Source organism: Coturnix japonica, chromosome W, assembly GCF_054131305.1.
Source record: "Coturnix japonica strain WE chromosome W, WE-NBRP24, whole genome shotgun sequence".
NCBI classification, from domain to species: Eukaryota; Metazoa; Chordata; class Aves; order Galliformes; family Phasianidae; genus Coturnix; species Coturnix japonica.
Window position 1 is genome coordinate 10,080,407 of NC_140701.1, and position 24,098 is coordinate 10,104,504.

Consider the following 24,098-nt stretch of genomic DNA (forward strand, 5'->3'; position numbering starts at 1 on the left):
GTATCTCCTTTGTTGCCACTCTACATTTTCTTTGTGAACGGATGTTATTTGCTGTGGAAGTTTAAGAGTTTAATATTAAAACCAAGCGTACTGTGATTGCGGGTCTTTGAAGTACAGTAGTATTTAAGTACAATAGTCTTGCTGTAGAAGCAAAGTAGTAGCTTGTAGTTTCCATGTTCATGATCCTTTTTCTTCCCTAAAGGTGCTCCCATGTGGAATGCAAGAAATTGATCTGAATGACTGGCAGAGGCAATACCATCTACCAGCATGATACCAGAACCAGCAGAAAGATACTGTGGATCTGGCAGGTTTGTAGACTTCTTTTTTCCTCACAAGAACACAGCTACAGCTTAGTGAGCAACAGTCAGAATTACTCAACAGATAAGTAGCATGTAAATGTAAATGATAACTGCTAATCCAGCTGTCCTAGGGGTGATGGGGAAGTGATCACATAAATATTAAACTTTACATCAGTGTTAATTATTATCTTTCAGTTTGTGAAAGAAATAGATAACAAGAAGAGAATGAGACTTCTACAGTTCGTTACTGGAATGTGCAGATTACCAGTGGGAGGATTTGCTGACCTCACGGGTAACGAGCCCTCTTTAATGCATTTTATGCTCATGTTATTTCCTTTTTTCTTAATAAGGACCAAACTGTGTTTTTAAGTGTATTTTTAATGAATCTATGTGGAATCTTTTCTGAGTCTTGCATATTGGTAGAGCTGTGACAGAAAAATGAATGGAGGGAATGTGAACACGCCTTGCATCAGTGACTTGATCCATGGTTTGGACGTGGTCCTGGCAGGGCAGCCTGCTCTGGGTATCCCTGCTTGCTCAGAGTGGAAGGACTAGGTAAACTCCAGAGATTCTTTCCAGTACCAAACCAACGATGTGATTCAGTGGTTGAGTTTCTTTGAAAACCGCTTCATATTTATGCATTTCACTACGTGGATTTCTTCAGAGGGATGTAGTGAGAGACAAATGTCTTTGTGCTCTGCAAGTAGTTATAGTCTTGTTTTCACGCGCTTTTGTCATGTATTACCTACTGGTATACATGGGCAGTTCGACCTAAGAATTCATTGTTTGATTTTTGTACAGGGAGCAACAGACCCCAAAAATTTTGCATTGAGAAAGTTGGAAAGGAAAACTGGTTACCTGGAATTCACACCTGGTAAGTACGAAGGATCAAACTCTGCTGTGGTTCTGTTCTTATGGATGGAAATCTACTTTGAGATTTTAGGAAGTGGGTGTGTTATGGAAGTGTCTGAGACTGTGTGAAAGCAAAACACTGGGTTATGGCAGTAAGCTCTGCTGACTAATAGTTGAACTTCTGAAAAGCAGTTTTGTTGTGGAGCTGATTCCATTGTAAACGCCGTGGATTTGCACACCACTAAAAACATAAAGCTACTTTTAGTACTTAAGGTTGTCCTTTTTTTAAAGAGTTTGGGATTGATCTTTCATTATCACCACGCTCGATCTTGGCAATGAAAATAAATAGCCACGCTCATGCTTCCTCTTGACTGGAGAAAATGTAGCTTCTGCTCAGTTTCTCAGTTATGCTGGTGCTTTGTGAAGATGCTCAGATTTTAAGTTTCAGATACAGAAGAGAGATTAGCTGAGACTTGTTACTAAATACATTGCCAGTTCTGGAAAGTTATCACTGCTCAGGTGCTTGTTGTGCTTTAACTCTCACTTTCATAGACAAATGCATGTCAAGATACAGGTGTTTTAGAGGGTACAAATGCAGTCTTCCTTCTGAACAGGACAGTTCATATGCCTGTGTTCCTAATGGATTTTTTGGTGGTTTAAACTGTTGTTCAATACTTAAGGTTTCTCTTTGTTTTCAGTTTCAATCGCTTGGACCTTCCAGCCTATAAGAATTATGAGCAGCTGAAGGAAAAGCTGTTATTTGCAACTGAAGAAACAAGGTTTTGGGCAGGAATAGCTGCGATTTGCACCTTGAAGAATGTGAACTCAGTGTGATGTTCTTCGCTTCTTCTGCTTGTTGCGCACTTCATAGTAAAGTAGACTTGACTTGGATTATTTAACAATAGTAGCGTGTAAGTAAATGGATGTTATCCTGAGGTTTTATCCACGTAAACTCTGGATTTCTACTGAGCACTTTCAGAAACCTTCTCACTGGCGGTGAAAGCTATCCTTGCTTCACAGTTTTACTAGGAGGAAGATCTGCCTATTCCAAAACACTGGATGGGTATTTTACCGTATACAGCTCAGAAGGAGAAGAAAAAAGCCTTATGAATATTCTGTTTATGTTAATTCTGACAGTGAAACCTAGTTATCTAACATATTTACAGGAGAGATGAAATTAAACAGGATAATGCAAGATTAAGCTAAGACAACTAGTTTATGTTCTGCATAATGATTTCTGATTCACATAGGGAACCTAGACATGCCGTGGATGTATAAATATCACCCAAAAGGCTTTCAGCCCTATATTTTTAAAACACAAAGCAGTTCTAATTGAAATAGCCTTAGCCCTAGTTCTATAGGGTACGGCTGTTGAATATTGTTATGGTTGAAATGTTTAGTTCAGGAAAAAGACAAATGCTTGTATATATTTTTGCAGTCTCGGATTCCATTTCCTCCATGTTTTCTTTCTTTAATTTAAGTGGCGTGTTTGTGTCATTCCTGCTGTATTGGATGGGGAAAGGGGGCTGGATATCCCAAGCACCAGAACTTACTTTAATGTACTGCAAACTAAGAGTCAGATGGGAAAAGCAGTCTGTGAAACGCTGCATTTGGCCAAGCAGGAAAGTAAACCTGCCAGTGTGTTCAATTGGCAACGTTCTTGAAGTCTGAAATAATGTTTACTTACACGTTTTGCTTTGTAAGCCAACAAGTCTTTTGTTTTTTCTATAGCATGTTCTGTAGAAATAAAACGTTGTTCCTATGAACCATTGGTGCACTTTGCTGTTCTTTATGTTTTGGAAACATCCCGTGGATGCTGTGGATAACCCCACAGCATCTGCTACCCCAGGTAATACTGGACTTCCAGCTGAGATGAATGACTTTACTGCTCCCAGCACTGCTTGAGCAACCTGGTCTGTGTGAATTCATACTGCATAACAAATACATACTTGTATGTAGCTGCCAATTAATCCCAATTCTCAAGCATGAAAATAACTTCTGTTTCGATTTTTGCCTTATGAAAATGACATGAAAAACTGAATGAGATGCTGAGCTGCTGATGGACTAATTAACAAAGCCTTATTACTCCAGGTAGCTCAGGTGTTCCTATATGAAGCTGCACAGTAAATGTGCCATGTCTTCATCTGATCAAGCAGCGGGAGCTGATATTTTAATGTGTTTCTATTCCAGAAAAAGAAAAAAAAAAAAACCTCAAAAAGAAAAGCCTTTTAAAATTGTCTTGTTTGCATCATTCTGACATGCTGCGCTCTGTCTGTGAATTCAGCTCTCGGTTCTGTTGGTATCTGCAGCCCCTGATTCTTGTGGTGTCTTCATTTTCTTCCAGCATCACTGTTTGTGTATATATGCTCTATTGAACAAGGACATGAACAGGGATCAGCAGCACTGGATGGTAAAATACTGTATGAAATTCATTGTGGAAATTTCCTTGTATTGTAATTTCCAATACTCAGGTAACTGTAACAATATCTCTGTAAGTCAAATACTTTTATAAAATGACTCAAATAGATGCTCGTCCTGTTGTTATTGGTTTGGTGTTATGAAGCACAAGTGTAGAAATGAAGGATTGAACTGCTGCTGGGGGTTGCAGGTAGGCTGGGATTCTGTCGGGTGATATTTCTGCCTGCTGGGGATGTGAGCAGGCGTTGGGCCCGAGCCCCACTTGTGTTGGTCACAGCACAGGGACTGCGGGAAACACTGGGAGAGCAGAGTGGGGAGAGCCGGGCTGTGTGCAGGCCAGGGCATGACATGGAACCTCGGCAGCTGCGCAGCTGCTGAGCTTTTCCCCCAAGTCTTCAGACTCTTGGGTGATAACAATGTGCAGCAAAGCCAGCTGGGCACTGCTGATATATCACTGCAGGGTTAGGGGATGAAGCCCTGCAGCACCCGCATGGCACTCCCTGTAATCTGCCATCTCTATGTGCCCAGCTGCTGTAGGTGTTGTTGGAGCAGCGGAGTGGCAGTGCTGTGCTGCAGGGCAGCTACACACCCAAAGGGTCTCCATAGGCTGCAGTGATGTGACCCAAGTCCCACACTCACTTTCTTTCCCATTCCCAAGAATGACATACCAGTAGCAAAATATGTTTTCCCCTTTTCCCAGTGTCCAAAGACAAAGATGAGGTGTCTTAGCAAGTGCACCAGCAATGTGTGGAGCAGAACCGCCTTGGGAGCCACTGTCACACCTGAGTCAATCTGTTCTAGGCTTCCCATGGAAATGTAGCATTTTGACTCTTTGTTAGTAAATCTTTGAGGTTGCATTTGACTTGCTGTTGCAATGTCTGCTGCTTGCTCTTCATGCAGCTAGTCCATGTATTTGTTTATGTAGTCAGTGCTAGGGTTTGATTTAGACAGCTCCGCCATCTTTTCAAGAGCTGCTCCATGGCCGGCTGTGGAGAGAGGGTGAGTGGGAGAGGACACCTGTGTCCCACAGTGGCTCCTCCAGTCAGTAAAGGTCCTGAAATTGGTCTCTTCAGCTAATAGGGAGCTTTCCTCAGCTACCATGTGTTTGGAAAGAGGAAGAGCAGTCCCAGGGCCTTCAGCTGTGAGACTCTTCACACAGACCTTGTGGAGACATCTGCAGGTGTAGTCTGGGATGGAATGGCTCCTGTTTGGCTCTTGTTACCTACGTGCGGCATGTGGTTATTGATCTTTGAAGGGAGCAACATAGGAAAGAATCCTGTTCTCATCTACTACCTAATGCTAAGTCATTCCTCCTCACGGAAAAGTGACTAAGCATTGGTCCTGGGTGCTAGGAGAGGAATGTCAGATCTGAAATCAGTGTGAATGATGGACATCCTTGTTTAACACAGGGCCGCTCTGTAGTGCAGAGGTGCTTGTGAGTTCAGAAGATACCTGCTGAAGGAGAACTGCCTTGCTGTTGGACGTCATCAAGCTGCAGTCTTCCCAGGCAACAGCAAAACAGGCAGGGGTGTGTGCTCCAGACTGTGCCAGCCTTTGATTCTGTTCCTGAGGTGAGCTGCACTTTGCTCGCTGCAAATTCCAACTATATTTGTAGGAATTATTACTATGAATAACACAATGGTGGTGTTTGAGTCGCAGACAGACGCAGCAGAGCCCTTTGCTCTGATCTTTTCACTCAAGCAGCTTTTTGCCATCCCCACCTGGAGCCACTGAAGCGTGCAGCCAGGAGCTGGACTCAGTGGTCCTCGCAGGGACCATCCAGCTCAGGAATTCTATCATTTTACAATCACTGAGCTTGGCAGACTTGCAAAGAGTGTGGGTGTGACAGCAAGCAATTAGCGTGGCCAGCATCAGGAACTCATGGTTATGAGCTTAGGGCTAGTTTAGGTTTGCCAAGCAGGGGGACTAATGCTGGGATCCTTCTCTCCGGCCTGGAGGCTCTCACACAGCAGCATGGTTCTGTGTTTGGCAGGTGGGTTGGACCCAGGCCGTGCAGGAATCAACTGGGCTCTGCTTCAGCTGCAGTCTGAGGGCCTTTGGCTGCAGCCAGCTGCTGTTCACACAGGGTGCAGAAAGCTCCAGAGTCACACAAGGGCCTTCAGGCTCCGTGTGAAACCCCACAAGCTGAGGGGAAGGAAGTGAACATCATCAGAGGTGGGGACTGCACAGCACTGATGTGTGGTGACAGATTGGGGTGGGCGGTGAAGTTGGGAAGACCAAGAATGAAAGATGGGAAAAGCAGTTGAATTTAAAGGAAGAGATGCGAAACCAACAGGATAATCACCTTGTAATTGCCAGCCCAAACAAGGGACGTTTTGACCAGCGACTGCTCTGATCCACTTAACAAAAGCCAGAAAACCACTCCATAAACTTAGAAGAACTGCTCAAAGCCACAAGCTACAGGTACTGGAGAAGAGCAGGACCTTTGCCCTGCAGTCCCCGGCAGTTTCAAAAACACCAAAGCCGACACTGGTTTGCTACCGTATCTCTTATGGGACGGCCCCAGACAAATCATCCCTTCTGGTCTGAGGATGAGGAGGGTCAGATCCTTTTAGAGCACCAAACCTGGCAGCCAACCTCATCACCAAACAAGCAGCCAGGATCCAAACGCCAGCACTCTCCATTCATCATCCCACTTCCTCGCTGCAGTCAGTCCGATGCTTCATGAGATTCAGAAGCAAACAAAATCAATACAGTCATCTTGATCCCTGCAGGAACACACTGTGAGCAACAGAACACCTTCCTGGAAGAACTACCTCCATGAACAGAGGCAGCGACCACCTCCTCCCCTCCTACAGCCTCATTGCTTTCTCCTTAAGTATCACCACATGGAGCCTTGACCTTCCCTGGCACCCAGGCACCAAAGGGCTCTTTTCATGTTCTTTACAGCAGTCTGGGAAAGAATCTTGGCTTCAAAACTTTCAGAGCAGCAAGAAGGAAGTATTGGTTCTCTTCACAGACAGCCTTGGCTCTTCTGCTGCTGCCAGTGGGGAACATCAGCAGAGAGCATCTCTAAAGCAGAGAAGCACATGTATGAGAATGAAAGTCAATTAGGTCTGAGCAGGATTAACAGGGTTTTAATTGAACTATGTGAACTGGAACTTGGGTCACAAGCTGCTTTTGAGCCTGCCTCAAGGGATCTTGCAGCTTGCACTGGAGGAGCACAAGGATGCACTGTGAGCGGGACGATGAGTGGTCAGAGAGGGAGACCTGCTTGAACAGTCAAAAATGGAACAGAAAAACTGCTTGAGATAGATGCCTGGGAATTTGAGGACTTACCGCAGTCTTTCTTTCCTTTCCTCTTCTGGGGAGGGAACCAAGTAACACCAGCCAGAGCTCACCCAGCTCACCGCTCCTCCTGCAGCCCAAGTGACTGCCAGGCAGCTCCCTGCTACATCTACACTTGCCAGGGAGCCTACAGAAATCCCCATTATCAATTGACTGAATCCCCATCTAATCCCCTGCTCCTATTAACAAACACTGCCTTTATTTTGCTACCTCCACGGGGGCTCTTAGAGCCAACATCCCTCATGAGAGGCAAATTAATTAAGACATTGCACCATTTCCTCTTTCCAGGAAGGTGGAGGTGTTCTGGCAGACATTTTGCTGCTTCCAAGTCAAGCACGGACACACGCATGCCTGAAAGTATGAGCTAACCACCTTCACACAGATCGAAGGAGCTGAAAGGCCTCCCCTAAACGGGTCACTCTCGTGAACAGGCCAGGGATGTCCCTGTGTTTCTACAGAGCTCCAGCAGCTTTCATAGTAAACACACAGAAAGAGGCAGCATGACTTTTAAAAGTTACTTTTGTTTTAATTTGAAACAAAGATTATATGTACACAGAACATAAAATATGTAAGATACTAGTAATTACTCAAGGCATGCTATAAGTTCAGCTAATAATCAAGGTTTTAAAACAGGTATTGAGCTGTTAGGAACCAACAGCAAACATAGCACAATCCCACCTCCCCCACACAAGATGAAACCCCAGGAATATCCAGGAATTCCACTTAACAAGAAGTCATTCAGCCTCAGCTCAGACAGGAGGAGAAGCTGCTCTGAGTTAACAACCACACAGGGCTCATTGCTCACTGCTCTTGGCAGTGGAAGCACTCCTGTACTTTGGGTAACGTACACATTACTCTTTCAGTATTTGTACGTCTCTCAGAAGAAAGCAACAGAACCAACGTTAGTGAACCTGCAGGAGGACAGGATTAAATAAAACAACTACCATCCCCATTTGTGGAAACTCACAGCTCAGTATTAGTCTTTATTCTTCATGTGAGATATTTTTGTCATGTTTCTTTGTCCTGAGATCTCCAAGCAACTTCGGAATGCTTTTGTCTCACATGCTTTGTTCTGTTCTCCTCATGCTGCCCACCTGACTCATCCACCAACAGCAAGGGAGAGAAGCAAACGCGGTCCTTCTCACACTGATGGTTCCAGCAAATGTGCTGTTAGGCTTCTGGTAGAGAACAGACACAGCACAGTACTGCTGCCGGACCTGGGCACACAACGCATTTGTCAATTGAGGATGGTAGTCTGTGTATGCAAAAGGATGGCAGACCTGCAGCCCCACCACAGAACCCTTTTCTTCAAAGCCACTGTAAGCCCTGGGGCACCTAACACAGCAGGTTCTCCTCCCATTGACTCATTTGTGATCAAACAAACCAAGCAGTGAGCTGGCATCAGGAAGCTCCAGATGCCTTACAGAGACTCTAGCTATGACACCACCTCACTCTCCAGTCCCGTCTAGCCATATTTCAGGTTAACACTAGACCGCCCCTGGCCCTGAAGAGACAGACCCTGAAGGAATGCAGTGTCTCCAGCTCTTGCCATATATCAAGTCCCAAATAGGTGAAGACCTCTTTGCTGCTAATGCATTGGAAGCCCTTCCCTTCCAACTTCCTTAGTTCCAATCCACAGTCCATGAAAGGGAAAGCACGGCCATGCCTGAAAAACAGGCCACGCAGTCCGTTGCCTTTGGTGCACCTCTGAGGAAGCATTCCAGGCGATTCTGCTGTCCTTTGTGCCTTCCTGCTCAAGCCCTTATAGTTTCTTTTTGCTTTCCATCTTGGCTTTCTTGCTCAGCTGAGCAGCACTTGCCTTGGGTTTCTTCACCGTCTCCCAAGTCTTAGACTCAAAACCCTCCGAGTCCTGCAAGAAGCAATTTGGAAACAGTCAGGGAGCTTTCTAACAACGGGCTGATGCCCAGTTCATTTCGGGCATTTATGTGAAAGCAAAAATAGGTAAGTGCTGGGTATCTCCGCTGGAATGCATTTATATCAGGCTGAGCCTACATTTAGTAAGACTTGAGCAGCACCATCCCTGCTTCCTCTGCATGTATTTCTGGATGAGTGTGAATTCACACACAGCCTGTTACCACAGAGGTCGTTATAAGCTTAAGTGCCTAAATCAGGCTTTGTAGAAAAAAAACGCCCCCCTTCTAACAGCAGGACAAAAACCAACACTAAACAACAATTATTCACACCAGAAAAAGGAGAAGATATCACAGAATCACCAGCATGTATTGAACCACTGAAAAGGTATTTCTGCCAAATTTTCATCCTTATCACGTGCGAGACAAAAGGTAAGCCACAAAACAGCAGTCAGAATGTCATGTTCAGAGCCTTTACACCAAGACCAAAATCCAGGCAGGGCACCGAAGGCAAAGCTCTCTTCACCTGGACTAACAAGGAATCCTAAGGTATAAAGCTTGTTTCCTTCAGGGGAGATGACAGGTAGTATTTCAGCCATGGGAAATAAAGTCTAGTTATCTGGTAAAGACACAAGGGAACAGCACCAGTCTCATTGGATAAAGCGCACACACACAGATTGCCCCCTTCCATTAAATGCATTTGAGTCTAAATATTGCTTTAGAATCTTGGGTTCTAGCAGTCAGAGCTTGCCAACTGGAAAAGGTCGCACAGAAAATGCCAGAGCAAGATGTGCTAGCTTCAAGCTCCCAACACAGAGCACCAGATAATAGAGGGGCAGACATGCATCTGACAGTATCCTTTAATCAAAGAGTCCTGTTCAATCATCTCTAAAGTCACTGGGCTATTACAGTTCACATCTGTGTGGCTTCCCAAGGAAAGTGAGTTGGCTGCCTTTCCAAAGGCTGTAATCAGTGCACGGGGAGCTGTAAGGCTCTGCAGAAACAGAGCAACAAGCAGCTATTACTCAGGTTTGTAGATTGGTGCTGCTCAGAAGTGAACACTGATGCCTTCTGCTGTTCGAACCAAGGTAGTCTCCAAAGCCTGAAGCCTCTAAAACAAAGAAGCTCATCTGTACCTGAACCTAAGCATCATTCCTAAGAAATGGAGAGTGTCTCTTTTGTTTATTGTCATGTGAATTAATCACATGCACAGGAAATCATGGGGACAGTGCATATACGGAGAAAATAAGAAACAGAGCATACAAACAACCTGAACACAAACAAGCTTGTCAGTTCTATCGCATTAATTGGAGGAATGAGGGCCAGAAACCCCACATCAAACAAAGCGGTCATCATTCTCAAAGAACAAGCACTAGATATACAGTATCTCAACTAAATTCATTGAGGGAAATGATGGGTAGTGATGGCTGCAAAGGAACAGAGGAGTAAAAGAGAATCAGCACCGGCAATTGCAGGCTCTGCCTCACTGTAGACCACACCACTGAGGTCCAATTTTAACTAAAGGGAAGGTGGCATCATAGTCTCCTGTCTCACATGAAAACTTCACCTAAAGCTTCAGCTGTACAACCTCAAAGAGCAAGTCTGGAAGCCAGTACTGGAAACAGCCAGTAAACACAAAAACCTCCGAGTCCTACTTGCAGCTGGGCATCCAGTGCAAACAGCAACAGACAGTGCATCAGAAGCCGGAAAAGCCAACAGGGAAGAGAGACAAGCTCAAGGCGCAGGGACACCTTTCTTCCTCCCACGCTGCTTTCGTTTCTCTCAGCCCTCACAGAGCAGGGGATGCTCACAGTCCGTCGCCAGCAGTTCCAGTTGGGCTGAAAGGCCACCAGTTGGGAACACCAACATGGAAACGTGGGACAAGCAGCTCCATTTCCAGGAAGGACGTGAAGCTGACCACTTCATGGCCCTGCAATTACCAGCCCGAGCCAGGCATGTTTTGAGTAGCTATTGAAAGAGGCAGCACCACTATTCAAATGTATGTTTCGCTTTTATTTGCAATAGAGAGATGCTAAATGTATCCAAAATACATTTCAATATGAAATCAAGTAGGAGGGATACTGGTAATGACTAAAACTTCCTTAGTTCCTCTCCACAGTCCACGAAAGGGAAAGCACGGCCATGTCTGAAAAACAGGCCACGCAGTCCGTTGCCTTTGGTGCACCTCTGAGGAAGCATTCCAGGCAATTCTGCTGTCCTTTGTGCCTTCCTGCTCAAGCCCTTATAGTTTCTTTTTGCTTTTCATCTTGGCTTTCTTGCTCAGCTGAGCAGCACTTGCCTTGGGTTTCTTCACTGTCTCCCAAGTCTGAGACTCAAAACCCTCCGAGTCCTGCAAGAAGCAATTGGGAAACAGTCAGGGAGCTTTCTAAACACTGGCTGACAGCTGCTTTGGGAGCAAAAGTCACCTAACAGAGCAGCTTTGGGGGCCATCACTGGAAATTGCCTTCCTGACCTCAGGGCACATTAGAAACTCCACCTCTGTCTAGTTCCCAAAAATCCCATGCAAACCAGAGCCTAAAGTCCTCTCTTGCAAGGCGGTCCGTGCTGGGAGGGTGGACCCTCTGCCTGGCAGCTCACAGGGCGCAGCAGCAGCTGCAGGATAGGATGAGCTGGCACCTCAAGGCTGCTGGCGTGCGGAAGGAAGGACAGAACCAAGTGCGGCACTCTCAGCAGTGCCGGGGCACACTGCCATGGGCAACAACTACAGACGGTTCCCTCCCAGCTGACTGCCTGAGCATTCCTATCAATCTCACACAGAGCTACTTACTGCCTTTGGGGACTTGGAAACTGGCAGGATGATGGCCAGCACACACAGGAGCTGGAAAAGGGCTCCAAACAAGAGTCTGTAGCACAGCACGTTCTCCAATAGTGTGGGCTCAGGGATCTCAGGTGGTGAGAAATGCAGTTCAGCAGCCATAGCGCAGACAGCTGCTGCTCCACTGCTCTCACAGAGGCTGCCTGATGTGAGGGGGGAAAAAGGCATCGTTAGTCTCAGGTTCTGTGATGGGGTTACTTCCTGCTAGCAAACATTTCCAGGCTGACTTAGAGAGGTGCTGGGAAGATATCCAGGGCCTACTGACCCGAGAACAAAGAGGGATATCAAACTTGCAGTTCAGTTGCCTTTGCCCGCCTGCCAAGGAAAAGAGCCCTCAGCCTTCAGTACTGCTGCACTTGCAGGTGGGGGGAAGAGAAGCAAGAGAGGACAGGTGGACGTCAAATAAGGGAAGAGCTTAACAGACAAGAATAAACCTATCCCTGAGCTCCATCACACGAGTGACCACTGCCATATTAATATTAATACCAGTATTATTCACAGAATTAAAGTTTCCCATGTTCACGTACCTGGTTGTGGACGTGTTTGCTGTCTTGCTGCTGCTGTGCTCTACAACGCCAGCCACAGAAATAAAGTGTGCAGAAAGCTGATCTGTTGAAGACAGAGGAGTGAGCTGTGCTTAACCAACACTGCTTCAGAGCATGCTTACAGTAAGGCACACCTACCTTACAATGGCCACGCAGGAAGCTCCAGACACAGCTGTTTCCATGACGCCCAATTGCATTTCACAGCCACTCACGCTCTGCTCCTCGACAATCTGCAACAGAAAAGTCACAAGATGCAAATCCCATCCCTCGGAGATGTCACAGACCTCCGCACTCATGGAGCAGCACTCATGTCATTGGGTGAGAAAGCAGACATGTGCTTACCGAGTGAGTGCTGTTTGCTGCCAGTTGCTGGTAGGACCCCACCTAACTCTAAGTAGGAACAGTAACCTATGCCTAACTCTAAAACAGGAACAGAAACCTAGACCTAACACTAAAACATGAACAATAACCTACTCCTAATTAAAAAACACTAACAATAATCTACTACTAACAGTGCAACACTGAAATCCACAATAGAAATAGGGTTAAGATGGATCCGGGGGCCCACAGAGGTCTCAAAGGAGAAGATGATGTTAAACGAAGCCACCCAGCTAATGCCGGGGGCGGGACGGTAAGGAGCCCAGCGCCTAGACCAGCGATGGCGGAGCTGAGATGGTAAGGATGTGGGGCCTGGCATGGTGGTATGGTGCCAGGACAGCTGTGCCGCGGGTGGATCCACCTCCATGGGCTCATCTGGAGGTAGATCCACCTCCATGGGCTCATCAGGAGGTGGATCCACCTCCATGGGCTCCACGGAGGTGGTCACGCGGCTGGTCCAGGCGCAATGGGAATGGGCTCGCTTGCCTGTCTGCCGTCTGATGGTCCTGGCGGGCCCCCTCCTCCTTCTCTTCGACCATGCTGTCCCCGGCTCCATCTTCCCACCTAAATCCTGGGAATCCTCCAGCCTCGCTCTCTTAGCTCCCCACATTGCTGTCAATGGCCGGAGCTCTCAGAGGCGAGTGCGTTGCGTGGGGCAGCGGTGACCAAGGTGACCAAGGTGACATGGCCAGGGTTCTAACATGGCGGCCGCACTGCTGGCACTGCTGGCACTGGCGTTCCACATGGCATGAAGAGGGGGCTGGAGGACAGGGCACGGCACGGGAGCCAGAAGGCACTGCCTGTGCCCAGCGGGCAGCCCTTTTCTCCGGCCGGCAAGAGGGCACAGAGGAGCCGGCCCTGAGCAAAGGGCCCTCGGCCTCCTTCATCCTCCCCCTTCTCCCACAAGGGAATCTCTTGGCGCTGCCATACGCAGCACGCAGCACCACGCTGATTGGGCTCCTGAGCTCAGCGCCAACAACAGCAGGCTCCAAAGGGCACCTGACTACTCCTGCCTGCTCGGACACACCATCTCTGCTCTCCATGTTCAAATCCAGGGCCTCTCCTTGTAATACCTCCAACTCCATTTGCATCCAATCACTCTGATTACGTTCCACATCCGCACACCATGCTGGAACACACACGGGGCCACTCTGCCTAACCGACCCTCAGTGGGGACCCACAGACGTGCAGCACCATCAGCACAGCAGAACTGGGCCGTGCTCCTGATGCTGCCACTTGTCCAGTCTCCCTCTCGCCGCCCCCATTCTGCTCAGGCAGCCAGTCCCAGCAACAAACACCAGCACAGAACTGAAGCCCCGACTCGTCCCGCTCACTGAAAGCCAGAGCAAGGACATGTTACACACCTTCGTTCAGCTCCACGCACTCGCTGGCACCACACGCATCGCCTCTGCGTGCCGCAGCACCGCCAGCTCCTCCCCCGACATCCCTCCATGCCCCACACCGCGGCCTGACCCCGTTGGCAGCGCACAGCCCGCTCCTCCCGGCCCCGATCACCTTCCCGGCGCTGCCATGCCACCATGGCCCGGAACTGCTCCCGCCAGCACGAAGCGCTTCCTGCCCCTCCATCCCCCACTTCTCCTTTCCCTTCACTTTCCATCCATACTCAGGACACAGATATCAATGGAGGTGGCTGCAGAAGATCATCTGTGCAGGCAATCAATGGTTCGTGCTGCGCTTCACTGCCTTGTGCTCTTCACTGACTGCTCTGTTGTGCCCTTTCCTAACCCCGCAGGACCATTTGCTTCTGTCTTTAGTGAAAGGGCTCTCCCTCAGAAATCCCGGACCCTGGAGGTCTGGGGAATGGGAGATTTCCCTTTAGTCGGGGAGGAGATGGTCCGTGAGTGCCTAGGAAACATTAAGGTCCATCAATCCATGGGACCTGATGGGGTGCATCCGCAGGTGCTGAGGGAGCTGGCGGAGGTCGTTGCTGAGCCGCTCTCTGTAATCTATCAGAGGTCTTGGAGAACTGGGGAGGTGCCTGAAGACTGGAGGACGGCCAATGTCACTCCAGTCTTCAAAAAGGGCCAGAAGGAAGACCCGGGTAATTATAGGCCAGTCAGCCTCACCTCTGTCCCAGGGAAGGTGATGGAACAGCTTGTGCTGGATGCCATCTCCAGACAACTGGGAGATAAGGAGGTTATCAGGAGTACTCAGCATGGGTTCACCAAGGGTAGGTCGTGCTCGACCAACCTGGTGGCCTTTTATGAAGATGTCACTAGCTGGGTGGACGGGGGGAGAGCGGTAGATGTAGTCTACCTTGATTTCAGTAAGGCTTTTGATACTGTCCCCCATGACATCCTTATAACAAAGCTGAGGAAGTATGGGTTAGATGAGTGGGTGGTGAAGTGGGTCGAGAATTGGCTGACTGACAGCACAGAGGGTTGTCGTTTGCGGTGCGTAACCTGGCTGGAGGCCTGTAACTAGTGGCGTCCCGCAGGGGTCTGTACTGGGTCCGGTCTTGCTCAACATCTTCATCAACAACCTTGATGAGGGGATAGTGACCACCCTCAGCAAGTTTGCTGATGACACGAAGTTGGGAGGATTGGCTGACACGCCTGAAGGCTGTGCTGCCATTCAGCGAGACCTGGACAGGCTGGAGAGCTGGGCAGTAAGAAACTGGATGAGGTTTAACAAAAGCAAGTGTAGAGTCTTGCACCTGGGTAGAAATAATTGCATTCACCAGTACAGTCTGGGGGAAGAGATGCTGGAGAGGAGCTCTGCTGAGAGGGACCTGGGCGTCCTGGTGGACGACAGATTGACCATGAGCCAGCAGTGTGTCCTTGTAGCCAAAAAAGCCAATGGCATACTGGGGTGCATTAAAAAGAGCGTGTCCAGCAGGTCAAAGGAGGTGATCCTCCCCCCTCTACTCTGCCCTGGTGAGGCCTCAGCTGGAATACTGTGTCCAGTTCTGGGCTCCCCAGTACAAAAAAGACAGGGATCTCTTGGAAAGAGTCCAGTGGAGGGCCACTAAGATGGTGAAGGGCCTGGAGCATCTCCCCTATGAGGAGAGACTTAGGGAACTGGGTCTGTTTAGCCTTAAAAATGTAGGCTGAGATGGGACTTGATCCAGGTTTATAAATACCTGTGGTGTGGGGGCCATAGTGGCGAGGCTGGTTTCTTTTCAGTAGTGCGTGGGGATAGGACTAGGGGTAATGGGATGAAACTTCAGCATAGGAAGTTCCGCACGAATGTGTGCAAGAACTTCTTTACAGTGAAGGTGATGGAGCACTGCAACCGGCTGCCCAGGGGGGTGGTGGAGTCTCCTTCTCTGGAGATATTTAAGACCCGCCTGGACGCCTACCTGTGTGACATGGTGTAGGGAGCCTGCTTTGGCAGGGGGTTTGGACTCGATGATCTCCAGAGGTCCCTTCCAACCCCTACGATTCTGTGAGTCTGTGATTCTGTGAGTAATGGCCACCTGAGAGTGCAGCGTTATTCAGCTGACCAAATGGATGAGTACACCAAAAGAAGAGACAGATATTTCTCTATACGTCTAGTGAAAATTCCAGAGCTTAAGGCATTCCAAAGCTGTGATAAACCCACATTCTGCCACTGATGTCACCTTTGTTTGTTTTGGGCTCTCATTTAAATGGCATTTCTGTGGGGTCTCCAGCACACCTTAAGGCATCTGGTAAATGCAGCTGAGGACCTTCAGGAAAGCCATGCCCTGGTAGTGTCAGTGCTTGCTGGACAACTGTGAGCCCCACAATGGGTCTCGTTCCTGTGTGCCACCTTCTGAACACCAGTACCATGTTGTAGATGAGAGGCCAAGCCAAGCTAAATCTAATCATGCTTCTTGAAAGGGATGCTTTCTGAAGAGTCTTTACACTAATGAGAAGACCACAAACATTCACTCAGTGAGCTCGAAATCACTGTGCATTTACATGCCTATGGTCTTGTTTGTCTCACAGAGACATGGTGGGATGGTTCCTGCCTCTGGACTGTAGCAAATGGGATAGAGACTCTTTATGACAAATGGACAAGGAAGATGAGGAAAAGCTGCTGCCGTCCATGAGAGTGCACTGAGCTCTGCCTGGGGATGGCAGAGGAGCCAGCTGAGAACTGATGGAAAGGGCTCAAAGAGGAGAGTGGCATATTCTGTTCCTTGCTTCCTGATCCAGAAGAACAAGAGGAGGGGGACAGGCAGGAATCTGAGTTACAGCTCAGATGGAATTGTTTTCTTCAGACTGCCTGCTATGGTGCAGTGTTTTGGTTCTAGGAGTAAATCACTGATAGCACTCTGGTGCTTACAGCTGCTGCTAAGCAGTGTTGTACGGAGCCAAGGCCATGCATGGTCAGTGGAGGGCACATGGAGTTGGGAGGGAACAGAGTGAGGACAGCTGACTGAAAGTGGCCAAAGGGGCGTTCTCTATCAGCTGACAGCAAGCAGAAATTGTATTGAAACAGGTGGGAGTTCACCTCAGTCTCTTCACTTCCCAGGGTCCAGCTGGGCATCAGTCTGGTGGTGCTGAGCAAGTGCTTGCGCATCAGTTGTTACATAAATTCCATATCAACAGATATATAGTGATAACTATTACTCCTCTCCTTTTATCTCTCTTAGTAAATTGCTTTGTTACAACCCCAAGCTGTACTTTTTTTTGCCAATTCTCTTCCCCATCCCACAGGGAATGGGGCAGTGCACCAAGCACTGTGTGCTGCTGAGCCACATGTTGGGTTCAACAACCACTGTCATTTCGGTGCCTGATGTGAGACTCCAAGGGTTGAGATAACAGCACAACTGTCCAGAGCGAGATAACTCAGGGCTTTGTGGGAGTTGGAAAAGTGCAGGCCATGATGCTAATTGTTTCCCTATTTGTGGAGCTTGTTGAGTCTTCTCATGAAGCTTCACTGCACAGCTCCTTACTTGGTGCTTGGATGCTGGAATAGGGTATTTAATTTGCTATGCTGTTTGACCTCAGTTTGTACCACGATAAAATTGGCAGCTGACAAAGTGAAGTTTTGTGCACATTCAGCTCTGTGGTCATCTTTGGGTTTTGGAAGTAATATTGTCGATATGATTAGGAATTACACAATTTACATTGTCGCATCTGTGAGCCCGGGGGTGTACTGGATATTGTGTTGAGGGACAAGGTTTAGTGGGAGCTATAGGTAATAGGTGAACGGTTGGACTGGATGATCTTTTAGGCCTTTTCCAACATTGGTGATTCTATGAATCTATGATTGAGGTTAAACAATTATTCAGGAATATCACTGAGAGATCTGCCCCATGATGAGAAGGCTCTGCATGGCAGGGGGTGTGGGATGGTCTGGGCAGCTGCCTGGAGCGGTGGGCACCCCCAGGGCTTTGGAACTTCATCTCTGAGCAACTGCAGGATCCTGAGAAACTGGTAGAATATTGGGGGCAGGTCTGCTGTGGCACTGGTAACCCCCAAGAGGCATACATGACTGCAGTGTGCCCGATCCACAGAGCTGGACATGCTGACAGTGCTGCAGCCTCTGCAACTCCTGGCACAGACCTTGCAGCAGCTCCAAGGTTTTGCTACACGTCCTGCAGTTGCTCCAAGCTCTGGGAAAGATCCCGCTGTCACTCCACCCTCATAATGAGCTCTGCAGTCACTCCTGCTACGGGTCCTGTAGCTGTTCCAAGTATGGTAATAAGAAAATGCAACAAATTCCTCCCAAGGGAGGAAGTACAGTCCTGCAGTGGCTCCAACCCCTCCAATGAGCCCAGTGGCTGCTCCAACTTAGTCACAGGTCCTGTGGTGATTCCAGCTCTGGCAATGAACTCTGAGGTCACTTCAACTCCTGCAACAGCCCGACAGCCACTTCAGCTCCTACAGTGAACCCTATGGCTGTTAAAACCCCTGCAACTAGTCCTGGACTTGCAAACAGATATGCATATGTATTAGTATCTGTGCATATATGTTTGCAACTGCATATGTTGTATATGTGTGAAAATATACTAAATATATTATATATGTATAAATACATTTGTCATAATTATTATCCTTTTCTTTTTATCTTTGTCTCAATCCATAAACTTTAAACCACGTGCTGGGACACGCAGCCCTCAGGGATGTGCTCTGATGCTGCAGCACGGAAGCCCTCAGGTGGAGCAGGAGGCTTTTTCCAGAGTAAAGAAACATGCAGTGCCTACATCCAGATCTGCTATGGGATATCCCAAATTAAGTTAACCCTCTATGAAAAGCAGCTCACGGTCTGCAGTGAGACTTTACCTTGTCATGGTCTGTGAGCAATGCTCCTGCAGAGAGCACGCAGCCCGCTCACACCACACACATCCTGGAAGCTCTCTCCAGTTTCTCTCCTCTCCTTCTGTCAGCTGCAGGTTGTGCTGTGCACAAGAGCTGCTCCTGGGCACAGCTGTCTCTCTGCAGCTCTGCCCACATTTATGAGCTCCCTGTGTCCCAGGAGCTCGGCCCAGCTCAGCAACAGATTATGTCATTTTTATCCTTCCCATTCATCTCCCCTGACATGTCCATGGGTCCTCATGGCCAATAGCTCCTGAAAGACAACAGCATCATGACTGTGTGTTGAAATCCGCTCAATTAACCACCACATGTCCAGTGGTCAGTGACTGATTGGAAACATATGGGGAGTGCTACCAGAGATCGTTTGATGAAACAATAAGGGCACCCAGACAAGGAAGGCGAGGTTTGGACTTTCCCTGTGCAGGACAGTGATGCAGCTGAGGCAGTGCAGGAGTCTCATCCCTTGACAGAAATCCTGGAGCTGAAATGGAATTCAGCTCCCAACAGAACCACAGGACCTGGGATTCCTCTGGTTCAGTTCAGAAGTGCACAAGGAGTTGCCTGCATGTAAGCTCCTGCTCTGAGTCCTCGGCCCTTCAGCAGGGACGCAGCTGCTTACACACAGACACTGGGTGATGCCCACCATGCCTGGGCTGCTCCTGATGTGTGCCAGTGCTTGTAAACCGTGTGGGAAGTCCCTGAGATAGACACCTCCTTCCTGGGCATCAGCCGAGGGCCAGAGAGAGGATAGTACCGGCTGTCTGGTGAATTCACATGCAGCTTCAAAAGCAGCACAGGGCCTTCAGCAAAGACATGCCCATGGTGTGTCCGTGCTGCTACGTCACCTCCAAGACCCATGATCGGTCTAATGTCTGTGTGCCACCTTCTGCACACTGATACCATAGGTGAGCTATCTAGTCCAGCTATGTCCAGTGATGCTTTTCAATTAGGATGTTGTCACGGGTTACTTAGATTTACCTATGCCCGTGACAGGGGAAGCCACCCCGTGGGCCCCCCTCCCGGGGCCCGGAAAGGAGGGGGAAAAAGGGAGTGGGATAAAACAGCGACAATCTAAGGAGGAAAAACTTATTTTACTAAATATGATACCGAAATACAAGATAACACAATATAATATAATTGAGGCTAACAAATTGAACGATACAGAGAGAGAGAGTCCCCGAAAACCGAGAGGCCTACTGTGAACTCTAGGCGACACGGATGGAACGCTTCCCACTCTCCGAGAAGTTCGAGAGAAGAAGGAGGGCACTCCAGCCTGGGAACGAGATTATACAGCGTCCTGGTCCCGTGACTTATCATTAACCCTGTTGTTCTCTGGGATATGTAGTCTTCTTCTGTGGACTGCACATTCAATAGAAGTATCCATACTTTACATGATGTTATGATGTGGAATACTGATAGCAAAATAACTGAATTACAAAACCATGACATTCCACCCCTTATTCTACATTATTACATCATGGTAAATATATATATACATATATATACACGTATGTAAAATTATGATAGCTAAACAGTAGAATTACATGTAACATAACTAAATGTACAACTATAATAACTAAAATACACTACACATGCAAACATATATATATAAATACATAAAATTATTGACTGCACTCCCCTAGCATCAAATTCCCTTGTGGCACACATTGAACATCCCCATCCTTCTGCATTACCCACCAAGTGCACCCAGGTCCCTGGGCAAAGACAGTTCCACGGATAGGTTTGCCCTTTCCAGAAGCTGGAAGGACCCAAACAGCTTTTCCCAACATGTTCTTTACATGTACAACAGGGACCTTATCTCCTTCTACAGTGTGTAGGGGGCTAGATTGACTAGGACCATCACGATTGACAGATCCTCTAGTATTGACCAACCAAGTGGCTTCTGCCAGATTCTTCTCCCAGTGCTTAAATGTTCCACCACCCATTGCTTTCAACATAGTTTTCAACAACCCATTATATCGTTCAATTTTACCAGAAGCTGGTGCATGGTAGGGAATATGATAAATCCACTCAATGCCATGATCTTTGGCCCAAGTATTTATAAGGGAATTTTTAAAATGTGTCCCATTATCAGATTCAATTCTTTCTGGGGTGCCATGTCGCCACAGGACTTGTTTCTCAAGACCTAATATGGTGTTTCGAGCAGTAGCATGGGGTACTGCGTATGTTTTAAGCCACCCAGTGGTTGCCTCTACCATGGTGAGTACATAACACTTACCACTGCGAGATCGTGGCAAGGTGATATAATCAACCTGCCATGCCTCCCCATATTTATACTTTTGCCACCGCCCTTCCTCCCAGAAAGGTTTCATCCTTTTGGCTTGTTTAATTATGGCACATGTTTCACAATCATGAATAATCTGCGCAATAGCGTCCATGGTTAAGTCCACCCCTCAGTCTCTGGCCCACTTATATGTCGTGTCTCTTCCTTGATGACCTGAGGTCTCATGAGCCCATCGAGCTAGAAATAATTCACCATTATTCTGCCAGTCCAAGTCAATTTGAGCCACCTCAATTTTGGCAGCTTTATCTACCTGATGGTTGTTTTGTTGTTCTTCAGTAGCCCGACTTTTGGGCACATGTGCATCCACATGACGCACCTTTACAACCATATTCTTTGTTCGGGCAGCAATGTCCTTCCATAATTCAGCGGCCCAAACAGATTTACCCTTCCGTTGCCAGTTGTTTTGTTCCCACCTCTGTAACCACCCCCATAAGGCATTTGCCACCATCCATGAGTCAGTATAAAGATACAGCATTGGCCACCTCTCCCGTTCAGCAACATCTAAGGCCAGCTGGACAGCTTTTACCTCTGCAAAGTGACTTGATTCTCCCTTACCTTCGGTGGCCTCTGCAACCTGTCGTGTGGGGCTCCACACAGCAGCTTTCCATTTGCGATGCTTCCCTACAATGCGACATGATCCGTCTGTGAATAGGGCATATTTCTTTTCATTTTCTGGTAATTCGTTGTATGGTGGGGCCTCTTTAGCTCGTGATACCTCTTCTGCTGGTGATGTTCCAAACCTTTTATCTTCAGGCCAGTCCATGATTACCTCTAGGATTCCTGGACGATTGAGGTTTCCCATTCGCTCTCGCTGTGTAATCAGCGCAATCCACTTGCTCCAGGTGACATCGGTAGCATGATGAGTGGAGGGAACCTGTCCTTTGAACATCCAGTTCAGCACTGGCATTCGAGGTGCCAAAAGGAGCTACGTTTCACTCCCAGCTACTTCGGAAGCAGCCCGAACCCCCTTATACGCGGCTAAGATCTCCTTCTCAGTTGGAGTGTAGCACTCTTCAGACCCCTTATATGATCGACTCCAGAATCCCAGGGGTCGGCCTCGGGTCTCTCCTGAGGCTCTTTGCCACAAACTCCAAGTGGGGCCTTTCTCTCCAGCAGCAGTATAGAGGATGTTCTTTACATCCTGTCCAGTCCGTACTGGCCCCAGAGCTACAGCTCAGGCTATCTCTTGTTTAATCTGTTCAAAAGCCTGCTGCTGCTCAGGGCCCCATGCAAAATCGTTCTTCTTCCGCGTCACCTGATAAAGGGGGCTTACAATGAGGCTGTAGTTTGGAATGTGCATCCTCCAAAAGCCTACTGCACCCAGGAAAGATTGTGTCTCTTTCTTGCTAGTTGGTGGAGACATGGCAGTGATTTTGTCGATCACATCTGTTGGGATGTGACGACGTCCATCCTGCCACTTTATACCTAAGAACTGAATTTCCTGGGCAGGTCCTTTTACTTTGCTTCGCTTAATAGCAAAGCCGGCTTGTAGAAGAATTTGGATGATCTGCTCTCCTTTTGTGAAAACCTCTTCTGCTGTATCACCCCACACAACGATGTCATCAATGTACTGCAGGTGTTCAGGAGCACCACCTTGTTCCAGTACAGTTTGGACCAACCCATGGCAAATGGTTGGGCTGTGTTTCCACCCCTGGGGCAAACGGTTCCAAGTATACTGAATGCCCCTCCAGGTGAAGGCAAACTGTGGCTTACATTCTGCAGCCAAAGGAATAGAGAAGAAGGCATTGGCAATGTCAATGGTGGCATACCATTTGGCTGCTTTTGACTCCAGCTCGTACTGGAGTTCCAACATGTCCGGCACAGCAGCGCTCAATGGGGGTGTGACCTCATTCAGGCCACGGTAGTCTACTGTCAGCCTCCATTCTCCACTGGCTTTACGCACTGGCCATATGGGACTGTTAAAAGGTGAGTGAGTTTTACTGATCACTCTCTGATTCTCCAACTGGCGAATCAAATCATGAATGGGGAGCAAGGAATCCCTGTTGGTGCGATACTGCCGTCTCTGCACTGTCTTTGTAGTTATCGGTACCTGCTGCTCTTTTACTCGTAGCAGCCCCACAACAGACGGGTCCTCTGACAGGCCAGGCAAAACAGACAGCTGCTTAATGTTGTCCATGTCTACAGCAGCTATCCCAAAGGCCCATCGATACCCCTTAGGATCCTTGAAATGCCCCCTTCTGAGGTAATCAATACCCAGTATACATGGAGCCCCTGGGCCAGTCACAATAGGATGTTTTTGCCAGTCTTTGCCAGTGAGGCTTATTTCAGCCTCCAGCACAGTCAATTCTTGAGAGCCCCCAGTCACTCCAGAAATATGGATTGATTCTGTCCCTTCATGACTGGAGGGCATTAGGGTGCACTGTGCACCGGTATCCACCAGCGCCTTATATTCCTGTGGTTCTGATGTGCCAGGCCATCGAATCCACACAGTCCAATAAACTCTATTATCCCTTTCCCTCCCCTGACTGAGGGCAGGGCCCCTCTATTGGTTACCTGTGATGACTGGAGCAACTCCACTGGTGGTTGGTATGTCTAGTAGTTCTTTCACCCGTGCTCGTAGTGCAGACGTAGGCTGATCATGCCACTTCCTCATGTCTTCTCCACGGTCACGTAGGTAGCGCCACATGGAAACACGCGGTGCAATCGTACTGTTGTTCTTTGCTCGAGCTGGGAAGCGTGTGCGTTTAACAGCTGAGACTTTTGATGATGCAGGTGAGGAGTACGACTGGAATACTTTGATCAGATCCTTCATTAGACCTGGTGGCCCGTACGAGGATTGACCTTCATCAGTTGTTTCTGATACTATTACGGGATCATTACGATTAGTTGGTGGAAACAATTTCTTGCACATTTCATCTAGTCGGTCTTCTAGCCGTGAGATGGCAGAAACTGCGGCATGCAGTTGAGGGAGCTGCTGATCGGTGGTTTGAAGCATTATAATCAGCTCAACAACTCGGGGCCATCTGTCCACGAACCCTTTAGAACCTGTTACCAATGACTGTGCCATTCTCTC

General features: G+C 48.0%; 1 protein-coding gene across 1 annotated transcript; it reads right to left on the bottom strand.

Moving 5' to 3' along the window:
- Window positions 1-8,640: 8,640 nt before the first annotated feature.
- Window positions 8,641-11,707, bottom strand: LOC146754496 (protein MANBAL-like). The gene is made up of 2 exons (XM_085527467.1): window positions 11,538-11,707; window positions 8,641-8,748 (listed from the first exon to the last, which is right to left on the bottom strand). Exons 1-2 carry the CDS (start codon window positions 11,685-11,687, stop codon window positions 8,641-8,643), a joined length of 258 nt encoding a protein of 85 aa, XP_085383593.1. The 5' UTR covers window positions 11,688-11,707.
- Window positions 11,708-24,098: the final 12,391 nt, after the last annotated feature.